The 12665-nt window shown below is 33.8% G+C and overlaps 1 protein-coding gene and 2 pseudogenes across 1 annotated transcript; all 3 read left to right on the forward strand.

Annotated features, from left to right (window-relative positions):
* Window positions 1-2790: 2790 nt before the first annotated feature.
* On the forward strand, window positions 2791-5693 carry LOC106762724 (annotated as a pseudogene).
* A 450-nt stretch (window positions 5694-6143) lies between these two features.
* Window positions 6144-7509, forward strand: LOC106762725 (annotated as a pseudogene).
* A 306-nt stretch (window positions 7510-7815) lies between these two features.
* LOC106760632 (protein NCA1-like) lies at window positions 7816-11286 on the forward strand. The gene is made up of 4 exons (XM_022781500.1): window positions 7816-7958; window positions 8044-8272; window positions 9340-9391; window positions 11017-11286. The coding sequence occupies exons 1-4, from the start codon at window positions 7816-7818 to the stop codon at window positions 11079-11081; spliced, it is 489 nt and encodes a 162-aa protein (XP_022637221.1). The 3' UTR covers window positions 11082-11286.
* The last annotated feature ends 1379 nt before the right edge of the window (window positions 11287-12665 follow it).

The following is a 12665-nucleotide window of genomic DNA, read 5'->3' on the forward strand; positions in this document are numbered from 1 at the left end:
TTCAATGGTTAAAGATCTCTAATATAGTAGACATATACAAAGGATAGATTATATAATATATAAATGGATGTGCTACAAATTTTTTTATAATCATTTTTTTAAATACATTATTCATAATTATCTTTATACAAATTATTTATTTCATTTCATCTTTAATTTTATTTTAAAATTACAACGCTTTCTTTCTACTAACCAACTCTATGTTTCACTCTCCAACATAACCAATAAAATTATCACAAAAGTGTATGAAGTAGGTAAAAACAAAAAGTGAAACATTTTCTGTAATTAATCTTAATATTCTTATAACGAAGGATATAAAATTAAAAAAAAAAAACATATATTAAGTTGAACATTAGTAACGAAAAAGAAATGAAAATAATCTAAAAAAAAGTAATTATACAGTGTACTTTTTTCTTACATGTTATAGTGATACATATACTTTATTTTAAAAGATATATGAAATTAAAATTAATATAAACATTATATTTTAACTATAAAACAAAAATTAGAAGAAAAAAAAATGTTGAACTACATTTGCAACAGTATTTATATTCTCTTTAGTTAAAAGTAATGAATTTTAAAATTAGAAGGACAAAAATAAAACAAAAACCCAACTTCGAAAATTTTCAGCAAAAACACATTTTAGCAATAATTCTTCTTTCATTCTCTTTCTGAAGAAACCATATAATTCTAATAATAGTTATTATTTCTTTTAATATATTCATATCACATAATTATATTGTAAAAGAACAAAACAAAACTGATGACGTGTCTTTGCCATCGAAATCTACATATATATAATTTTTTATTTCAACATCACTTTCTACTTTACTGAAAATAGACAAAACAATGAATACATAAACGAAGACTTTGGCTTGGCTCCATATGTAATCTATAATGAAGCTAAAAGCACGTCAGAAAAGTGATTCCAATCATGATACACGACTCAAGGAAATCAACCAAATTTTAACCTTATTTGACGACAAAAAATAGGAAAAAGTCAATAACGTTTGAATTTAACTTTTATTAGCCAATATAAAAATCTATATTCTAATTAATCAATTAAAAATATATTTTGAAGTAACTTTTACAAAACTAAATAGTTTTTCAAAAATGAAAATACATGATTAAGATAATAATTTACTTTTACAAAGTACTTAGTACAAAATTGACCTAAGAAACAAAGAGAAAACCTTTTTTAGCGGTGTCAAAAGATCTTTTTGTTATATGATTTGCATTGTGATGTCCCACATCGATAGAAATTTTGAGTAAAGGTATGTTTATATACCTGTAGCCCCAATCGTATATTAATTCTCGGTTATGGGGTTATTTGATTTGGCACATGCAATTAGCTGGGCTAAGGAAAGTTCCCGGGCCCGGGCCCAGGCCCAGGCCCCCCTATATAGGGTAACTTACGCATTGGATCCATAGTAGAAATTGGTTGCTTTCACATGGGTGTTACTCCCTCCATCTCTCCCATTCTAACATATTTTACTCCAAACTCTCTCAGTTTCGTGGTCCTCCTCTCCATTTTGTGGTGGTGCAGTGTGTGCAGAAATGACAGTATAAAGGATCTCAGAGATGAATAATAAAGAAGGATGCAGAAGGTGTTGTGTGTGGTGAGACACTCACTCATGTTTTATTTATTTATTTACTATTATTTATTTATTCCCTCATTTGTTAGTATATAAATCGCAATTTAATTTAATTTAATTTTTCTTTTATTTTTTATAATATAGTTATTAGTTTCATTGGAATTAAAATAAACTTACCTCTCCTACACTATTAAGAATGTAATAAATAAATGTAACACTGAGATTTTAGAATATTAGAATATGTGTTGCTTCCTCTTCCTTCATTCATATATTCTCTCTCCACTTTAAAGTTTTTAACAGAGGGTGGTGGATGCTTCTCCTTTTGATTTTTATTTGAACGTGATTGGATGTCTCCAAATGAATAAAAAAAATTGAAAGATGAAATAGTAATTAATATTTGATACTTTTTTTAATATGGCATGTGAACACTCCTATGTAAACTTCGAACTCTGCATTTTAAAATGTTGACATCCATTTTACTTATAAACAGATCTTGACATCCGTTTTATCTTAAACGGATGTTTATATCCGTGGATGGATGTGTATTTCCGTTTAAATATTTTCATATTGTATAACCTTAAAAATGAAAAGGATAAATTAGAAATAGATAACGTAGAATGAGATGTAGAAAAGAAAGGGGAGGTGGAGGAAGAAAATAGGGAGGTGCAGGGAATAACGCCCCTTTCACATTCATTCACATGGTTTAACTTGACTAACAGAATGGGGCTTACTCCTCCATAATCCAATTTTTTATTAGTTTAAAACATATATAACAACACATTTCAATGACAGAATGAGATATTAGAAATTATTAAAACAGTATATATAAGTAAATTTCATACCAAGCATGGGACTTTCATATCTGGTTTTATTAAGCAATACATGAACATACTGGTTTTATAAGAAACTCACGCCATCTTTTTAATAATTCAAATAAGCATACATTTTATGATAATTCTCCTGTCCATACATATCCAAAACAAATTTTTACTCCTCATTCTCTTTATGTAACTTTTCAGTCTGCACCAAAATATCATAATGAATTATTTGAAAGAAAACCTATGTCACTTTCAAAGAGACTACTGCTGGATTGAAGGAACTTTAAACGAACTTCAAAAAACCAAGTAAAAGGTTTAACATGGAAAAGATTGACAAACCAACAAAAGCTATTATTTTCAGAAAGTGATGCTCAACAAAGGGAAAGAGTGATGCCACAGGTAAAAGAAGAGAAATATAATCACTCCATTTTCTAACCAAGGCACACAACTTCAGATATTATACTTTCTATCCATGCGAAACAAATTTGGCCGAGGAGAAAAAATTTTAAAACCCAAAACGAGGTCGTTTGGAATCGCTTTAGAGTGAAGAAAATTCACCGATTAAGGGATTAGGTTCACTCTTGCTCTTATTCAGCCCTTTCTTCGTTCTTTCACCGATTAAGTGATCCTTCTCAACCCCTGCGTTTAGTGTCTCAGCAAGTGGATATTAATGCATTTCAAATGCACCGAAAGCATGTATAAAAAATGTCTGAGCTCATGCAGACATAAGTTCGATTCTTACGTATGAATCCAAGGAACTTGGGTAACTTTGCATTGCGTCCAAGGTGAGACACCTCAAAGTAGAATGAGTACCCAATTCATCACTCTACGCCCCCCACCAATTCCCAACATCACAAACCCAAACACCAGAAAAAGACCAACGCCAGCCCCTCTTTACCAAAGAATTTTCATCCCTTCCCATGTCTACAGACACCCTTCCGCCGTACTTTTAGAACTCTGCACTTCCCTCAAAGAGCTTCACCAAATCCTCCCCCTTGTCATCAAAATCGGTTTCTACCACGAGCACTTTTCCAGACCAAGCTCATCAGCCTGTTCTGCAAGTTCAGCAGCATCACTGAAGCTGCACGTGTCTTTGAGACTGTGGAACACAAGCTCGACGTGCTTTACCACACCATGCTCAAAGGGTACGCGAAAAACTCAGCTTTACGTGATGCCCTGAAGTTTTATGGTAGGATGAGGTATGATGAGGTGAGTCCTGTGGTGTATGACTTCACCTACTTGTTGCAGCTGTGCGGTGACAGTTTGGATCTNAGGAGGGGGAGGGAGGTTCACGGGATGGTCATAACTAATGGGTTTCAGTCAAATTTGTTTGCCATGACTGCTGTGGTGAATTTATATGCCAAGTGCAGGCAGGTCGAGGATGCGTACAAGATGTTTGAGAGAATGCCGCAGCGGGACTTGGTTTCGTGGAACACGGTGGTGGCGGGGTTCGCACAGAATGGCCTTGCCAGGAGGGCTGTGCAGCTGGTTTTGCAGATGCAAGAGGCTGGCCAGAAGCCCGATTCCATCACGTTGGTCACTGTTTTGCCAGCCCTGGCGGATGTCAAGGCTTTGAAGATTGGAAAGTCTGTCCACGGTTATGCTTTCAGAGCTGGCTTTGAGTCTATGGTTAATGTTGGGACAGCGATGCTGGACATGTACTTCAAATGTGGGTCTGTGAAGAATGCAAGGTTGGTGTTTAAGGGGATGAGTGGCAGGAATGTTGTTTCGTGGAATACAATGATTAATNGCTATGAGCAGAATGGGGAATCTGAAGAAGCGTTTTCGACGTTTTTGAAGATGTTGGATGAGGGGGTGGAACCAACTAATGTTAGTATGATGGGGGCTTTGCATGCTTGTGCTAATTTGTGTGATCTAGAACGAGGGAGATTTGTTCATAGATTGTTGGAGGAAAAGAAACTTGGTTCTGACGTGTCAGTTATGAATTCTTTGATATCCATGTATTCAAAGTGTAAGAGGATTGATATTGCAGCATCACTGTTTGGTAATCTGAANCAGAAAACAGTCNTTACATGGAATGCCATGATATTAGGTTATGCACANAATGGATACATAAATGAAGCCTTAAATCTATTCTGTGAGATGCAGTCTCATGACATCAAACCCGATTCCTTTACATTGGTGAGCGTAATTACTGCTCTTGCAGATTTATCAGTTACCCGGCAGGCTAAGTGGATTCATGGACTTGCTATAAGAGCTTTGATGGACAAAAATGTCTTTGTTTGTACAGCACTTGTGGACACCTATGCCAAATGTGGAGCCATTCAAACTGCAAGAAATCTTTTTGACACGATGGACGAACGACATGTGATAACGTGGAATGCAATGATTGATGGATATGGAACACATGGGCATGGAAAAGAAGCACTAGATCTCTTTGATGAAATGCAGAAGGGATCTGTTAAACCGAATGAGATAACGTTTCTTTCTGTTATAGCAGCTTGTAGTCACTCAGGTTTAGTGGAAGAAGGACTTTACTACTTTGAAAGCATGAAGGAAAACTATGGCTTGAAACCTGCAGTGGATCATTATGGTGCGATGGTTGATCTCCTTGGTCGTGCTGGAAGGCTAGATGATGCTTGGGAATTCATCCAGGATATGCCTGTCAAACCAGGAATTACTGTTTTAGGTGCAATGCTAGGTGCATGCAAAATCCATAAAAATGTAGAATTGGGTGAGAAANTTGCAGATGAACTATTTGAGTTAGANCCAGATGAGGGAGGGTATCATGTGTTGCTTGCCAACATGTATGCATCGGCTTCAATGTGGGAAAAGGTTGCTAAGGTGAGGACAGCCATGGAGAAGAAAGGGATCCAGAAAACTCCTGGCTGCAGTTTGGTTGAGTTGAGAAATGAAGTTCATACATTCTACTCAGGAAGTACTAATCATCCTCAATCCAAAAGAATCTATGCATACCTTGACACTCTTGGAGATGAGATCAAGGCTGCTGNGTATGTTCCCGACTCCGATTCAATTCATGATGTAGAAGAAGATGTGAGGGAGCAATTGGTCAGTAGCCATAGTGAGAGGCTTGCCATTGCATTTGGACTTCTAAATACAAGCCGTGGCACAACAATACACATTAGGAAGAATCTAAGAGTTTGTGGNGATTGCCATGAAGCCACCAAGTACATTTCACTTGTGACAGGAAGGGAAATAATTGTACGTGATTTACGACGGTTCCATCATTTCAAGAATGGAAGCTGTTCTTGTAAGGATTACTGGTGAATCAATAGAAACCTTTGTCATCATCAATTGCTGTGTTAATTTTTTAGAATGAACTGCAATTTGATTTTATGAAGCTTTGCACCATTATTCTTTTGTTCCCTCTTAATGGAATAAATTGTTGTATTCCTACGAACGATACTCATTTACATCTTACAAATAAATTAGTGTTCTCTAGACTTTTTCTTGTACCAACTGAATTTTGTTGCATATGAAGAAAAGATAAGGATAAGCTGCCGCGGAGGGTGGCTTGTTGTTGAAGGAGGATGTGGTGCACAAGAGAATAAAGGATGGCACATGGAATAGGTATAGAAAATGATGAAGGTGAAACCTGGTATGAATCGCAAGGGCTATCCAGAGATGGAGGAACCAGTTTGATTTTGAATGAACAAATCTAATTTTTTCTGCTTTCAGGGTCAATATATTTATTGGATTAGGCGAACACGATGGGTGTTAAACTGGATTTATTTTGCATTCTGAGATACTGTATCACAATCAGTTGAGAATGAGCTTGCTTTCAAGAATAAAGCATTATTCACCCCATGGTTTGTATATACAAACTTTTCAGCCAACCATAGTGCAGCTTAACTCTAGTAACATATATGCATTTTCAAGAAATTTTGGTCAGCCTGCAAGGAAAGAGGAGGAGGATGTATAGGAAGTGGAAATTTACCCAAGAAATCTTCCAGCTGATTTTGATCCTGCTACATTTGATCCCAATGATCATCGAGGTCCTCCACCAGAAAGAGTTTTCAGGCTTGTTGATGAAATAGCATCTCTTACAGTAGCTGAAGCCTCAAAATTGGGCCTTGCGCTGATGAAGTAAATGGGAGTGAAGGAGATGCCTAATGTGGAATTTATAAAAGCAGGAGCGAGAAATTTGGCTGCGGCCAAGGAGGAGCAAAAGCCGGAAAAAACTGTGTTTGAGTTGAAACTGGAGTCCTACGAAGCGGCTTGCAAAATTAAAATCATCAAGGAGGTCTGGGGCTTTACAGATTTAGGTTTGAAGGAGGCCAAGAATTTGGTGGATAAAACACCTTCTTATATAAAGAAAGGTGTTTCAAAAGAAGAAGGGGAGAAGATAATGGAGAAACTCAAAGCTCGTGGTGCAAAAGTTGTTATGCAATGATGTATGTTGTTTCATTTTACTTTTCTNAAAATTAGAANACTTTATAGTTGNTGTGTTAATTTTTTAGCATGAACTGCAATTTGATTTTATGTAGCTTTGCAACATTATTCTTCTGTTCCCTCGTAATGGAATAAGTTGTTGTATTCCNACGTNCGATACTCATTAACATCTTGCAAATAAATTAGTGTTCTCTAGACTTTTTCTTGTATCAATTGAATTTTGTTGCATATGAAGAAAAGATAAGGATAAGCTTAAACGTAAAACTGATCTTGAATATTATCTCACACACCAAACAGACACGACTACTATATATAGGCTCTAAAGCCTTCTGTTCAAGCAACAAAAATAGAAAACTAACATCCAGTTGAATAACTGAATGCTTTTATATCAATATCTCTAATATGATCTGACTGCCAACTCTTCTTGTCCACTCCCAGGTAGNNTANATGAGTAACCTTTATTCTGATTTTAGTTCTTCCATCANTTTCAACTTCTAGAGTGTTGAGTATGTAATACAAGTTCAGTTATGCTTTGTTCTTGGAGAGAATTAATTACAGCACTCCTTGTGAGAATTCATGACNGCACTCCTTGTGAGAATTCCTCTGTTTTTCCCCAGATGAAGTCCACTTACTGTCAGTATGTTCCTGTATTATGCATTCATTTTGCAGATGTGGATATTAACCGTGGTTATGCAGATTTGTCAAGTGGAAGTAGACAAAGGTCAGTTTTTTTCTCTTTAATTTAAACAAGGCACGAATAAATGTATCTGCCTTGTTTAATCTATTCCTCGTGCTACATCTGCTAAAAGTTCAATCAACACGATGGTAGTTGAGAAAGGAAATATGGTGAAGGAGCCAATAATCTTTGTTTTTATGTTTTGGCAGGCTCTTGTTCTTGATGAATATGACACCAGTTGGCCCATTTGTCAAAGCTGCTCGCCCTGATGATAACAATGCTTCCAAAAAATCAGGTGAAAACTCTATGAAACATCAGGTTGAGTCTGATAGTAAGGTGAAGAAAGAGGCTAATGACTCAGCTAGTGCGTCCCCAAAGTGCCCTTTTGGATATGATTCACAATCGTTTAAGATTGGTCCTCTTAGCTGTACAGTGTGCCAGGCTCTTTTATTTGACACCAGCAAATGTATTCCTTGTTCTCAATGTTTTCTGCAAGTATGTACCTTGTCCAGTGTTTATATCTTGAATCTATGATGAATTGCATACGCTCATCTCTTATATTCTACTTGTATGAAACTAGATCATGCATATCCCGCTTTAAGGACTGTCCATTATGTGGGGCTGACATTGTGAAGATTGAGCCTGACGCTAATCTTCAAGGTGTAGTTGATCGCTTTATTGAAGGTCATGCTAGGATCAAAAGGTCTGTTAGTTCAGACAAAGGAGAAGAAGCTACAGAGAGTAAACAGGTCATCTATGAGGATGTTTCTTTGGAAAGAGGTTCTTTCTTAGTGCAACAAGCCATGAGGGTATGTATGGCCTTCTCAAATATTAATGTTGGATCTTATTATATATGAACGATTAAATGGTGTGAGATCCTTGAAATTGCATGCCCTTAATTTAATTGGCGTTGATGCTAATAACTTTTGATAGATACTAAACTGAATTGAATTTTGTTGCAAATGAAGAAAAGATAAGGATAAGCTTAAACGTAAAACTGATCTTGATTATTATCTCACACACCAAACAGACACGACGACTATATATAGGCTCTAAAGCCTTCTGTTCAAGCAACAAAAATAGAAAACTAACATCCAGTTGAATAATTGAATGCATTTACATCAATATCTATGATATTATTATCTAACTGCCAACTCTTCTTGTCCACTCCCAGGTAGGATATATGAGTAACCTTTATTCTGATTTTAGTTCTTCCATCAGTTTCAACTTCTAGAGTGTTGAGTATGTAATACTTAGGGTGTGTTTGAATTCAATGAAATTTGAGGAAAAAAGCTTCTCTGATATAACCCTTTTTAAAATACTTTTTTAGACGCAACTCATTTAGCTTCTAAGAAAGGCATCAGAACGCTTTTTTTGTGCAGTTCTTACTTTTCTCCAGGAAACTAAATTTTGTAAACCGTTTTAAATTTTTAAAATGTTCTGTACTTAAAAATAATTCAACTGAACAGCTCCCTTATATGTGTTTGTGATTTGATTACTTCATATTCATTAATCGCTGTCTAGATGATATGCTGATAGAATGAATGAGTTATTACGATGAACTGGTTAATGGAAGCCTTATTATTCATTAGTAAATTTACTGATAGTCAACTAACTATATTTGTTTATTTTGCTGTGTGGTAAAGTTGTAGCATTTACATTCCTTTTCTTACAATTTGACAAATTATTGATGGTATTTTCAGAACTGATTCCAAGGATTAATAAACTAATAACTTTTTTACCTTCATAAGTTCAGTTATGCTTTGTTCTTGGTGAGAATTAATGACAGCAATCCTGGTGAGAATTCCTCTGTTTTTTCCCCATATGAAGTCCACTTACTCTCAGTATGTTCCTGTGTTATGCATTCATTTTGCAGATGTGGATATTAACCGTGGTTATGCAGATTTGTCAAGTGGAGGTACACAAAGGTCAGTTTTTTTTTCTTTAATTTAAAACAATGCACGAATAAATGTATCTGCCTATTTTCATCTGCTAGAAGTTCTATCAACACGATGGTAGTTGAGAAAGGAAATATGGTGAAGGAGCCAATATAATCTTTAGAACATTGCAGGATTGGAACATAAGCTTTATAGGTTATTGAGAGTTTTACATATCATCTGAGTTGAAATGTTTACCACCATAAGTCAAAGAAAGTAGCCAAACCTTAATAAGAAAAAAGAAATTCCTTCATTGATTATACTTTTACTGGAAGTTTTGACTCACACACTCAAAGAGAGAGAGGAATCAAATTATGCTACCACAAATTACAATTTACATCAGCTTTCAAACCATCAATAACTTTATATAGAATGTGATTTTTATTATTCCAACTATTGGGTATAACTATATATTGACTTAATTATATCAATCTTTGTCAAAGTTGAATAATTATTACAACATAGTCAAACAATTTCTATTTTTTTGTTTTAAAAATATATATTACGTTTTGTTTGAAAGATATCAATAGAATATTAATTGTGGATTAATGTATAATAAATTGTAGATATGATTTATATGATAAAACATTAATTCAATGATAAATTTTTTAGATAAAGTTATCTAATAAAGTTATGGAATAGTCTAAGAATTCATGCAACTCGTAGTGATGTAATTTGATTCTATGCCCTGTTTATGAAATCTTGAAATGTAATTCTAATGTGTGCCTCTTGTACGTGCTACTCCTGTAATTTAGCAGAAAGTTTTAAAAAGGTTTAATTACTGTGTTATCTACACATTTATTCCTTTACTTCTTATACTTAAACTCGTCTATCTTTAGTTCTTACACGTCATTTTTATCCATTTTGGTTTAATCCTTACTTTACTTTATTTTATTTTAATGAGATTGGTGATTGCATGATGTTGGGTGTACACATTAACTTAAAAATAAATAGTTAATACAACAATTATTGATATATTGTTAATAAGAGTTATATTTTTAGTACAAAAATATTAATTTTATAAATTTTGTTTGATTTTCAATGATTGAGAAAATTGAATATGACGTTTTATCTTTAGTAATTGTTATATATATTTATTAAAGGGATACAAAATTAAAAGAAGATAAAAAGTTTCTTTCAAGATTATATGTTAACATTAATTTTCTCTTTAAAAAGATGTACATGATACTAAACATGAGTTCAATTATGTTTTAGAATTGAGTAAAAATCCACTTAAATTCCATTTTGGCCAGACACATTTTCAAAATCGTATTTAAACTGTACAAGATTAAATTTTTATATTGATTATTCACTTTATATTTTAGTAAAAGCCTTACTATTCAGACTATACAGTTTGAAATATCCACATTATCTAAACTAATGTCAAATACATTTTGAATTACATAACTATATATATATATATATATATATATATATATATATATATATATATATATATAGGATCATCATTTCAAGAATGGAAACTGTTCTTGTAAGGATTACTGTTGAATCAATAGAAACCTTTGTCATCATCATTCCATCATCATGATTTTCTACAAGGACCTAGATTAGGATAACTTGTGTTGAAATTTAAGAATATTAATGACAATTTTCAGATTCACGAAGAGATACAACTATTCATGAAGAGTTACCATTCATGAAAAGTTACCATCATTCATGAAGAAATATAACTAATCAGAATCCCATATCTTTTGGATTTGAAAGATGTCTGATCAACATCTATATAAGGGATTTTGTGCTCTATTAATATATGAGACTTTTTCTCTTAATACACATATCAATTCGTGAGAATTTTATTATTGTTTGACATTAATACTAAGAGTGAGTATTATCGTTGTATTTCTTCTTTGTATCTCAAAAGCGGATTTCGTGATCTCCTTCACTCTTATAAGAGATGAAATATTACTTTTAAGAAAGTGTGTATTCACGCGTATAAGATTATATCAAACCTACATTGTTGTTCATCTTGTTTTCTTAAGTTCTTGGAAAATTGTTCCAACAACTTGAGTACCTCAATGGAAGAACCAGCTCAACATTTACTAGAGGTGAGTTGCTTTGTTTATCAATTTTTCAGAAAGGGATTTTGGAGAAGTTTTCTTGTTCTATCCGAATATTTCTTTATTCTTTTTTATGTTATTTATACTTTGTCATAACTGAATAATATTTCTATACTCAATATTTTGTTCGATAAAAGTAAAATAGAAATGTCATACCATTTCATTGTACAATTGTTGTAAAATTTGGTAATATATGTTCTAACCAACAAAATGTTTCGTTTCAGAGTGAAATAAAGAGAGGAAATAAATGTAAAAAAAGAACAGAAATATATTAAACAAAGCCAAGATAATTTGGATGGTTACGGGTGACAAAACAGGTCAACTGGGTTAGCGTGACTCGATATTAATTTGCCAAAAATGGGTCGGGTTAAACTGGCGTGCAATTGAAATCACGTTAAACTTTACAACTTGACACGTTGCCCAACTGACCTATCTTTTTTTTTAGGTTTAATAGGTTCAGAGGTTCCTATATTTGGAGGTTTGTTTCAATTGGGTCCTCCAATTTTTGAAATGATCAATTAGGTCCCTAATTTTGTCAATTTGAATTAATAAAAGCCTTTCTGTTAAATGCAGTTAACGCCGTGAAGTTTTTGAACATGTGACACGCTAACGTTTCCAGGTGGCATCGTTTCAAGTGCATATGTGAATTATAAAAGAGTGAAATCCCTAAATTAAAAGGGTGTATTTGAAGGTGAAATCCCTAAATTAAAAGGGATTTCACCATTTTATAATCCACCTATGCACTTGAAACTTGCCACCTGGAAGCGTCAGCGTGCCACATGTTCAAAAACTTCACGGCGTTAACTGCATTTAACGGAAAGACTTTTATTGATTCAAATTGACAAAATTAGGGACCTAATTGATCACTTTCAAAATTGGAGGACCCAATTGAAACAAACCCCCAAATATAGGGACCTCCGAACCTATTAAACCTTTTTTTTAATAAAAACATGTTGAATTTTTTTTTTTTACATGAAAATTGGGTTGATGAAAGGGCTGCCAGGTTGTTTGAGATCTGGGTGAGCTTTATCAAACCTTGTTCGAACTGTTTTAGACATTGAGCGAGTTGTATCAAATCTTGGTTGAGTTTTTAGATTGTGTTAATATGATGTTTCATGGCACAAGTTCAATTTTTTTTAATGAAGTTGGGTTGTTGAGTTGGCTCGTGAGACTACCGAGCTTAGCCC

Source organism: Vigna radiata, chromosome 5 (assembly GCF_000741045.1).
Source record: "Vigna radiata var. radiata cultivar VC1973A chromosome 5, Vradiata_ver6, whole genome shotgun sequence".
NCBI lineage: Eukaryota > Viridiplantae > Streptophyta > Magnoliopsida > Fabales > Fabaceae > Vigna > Vigna radiata.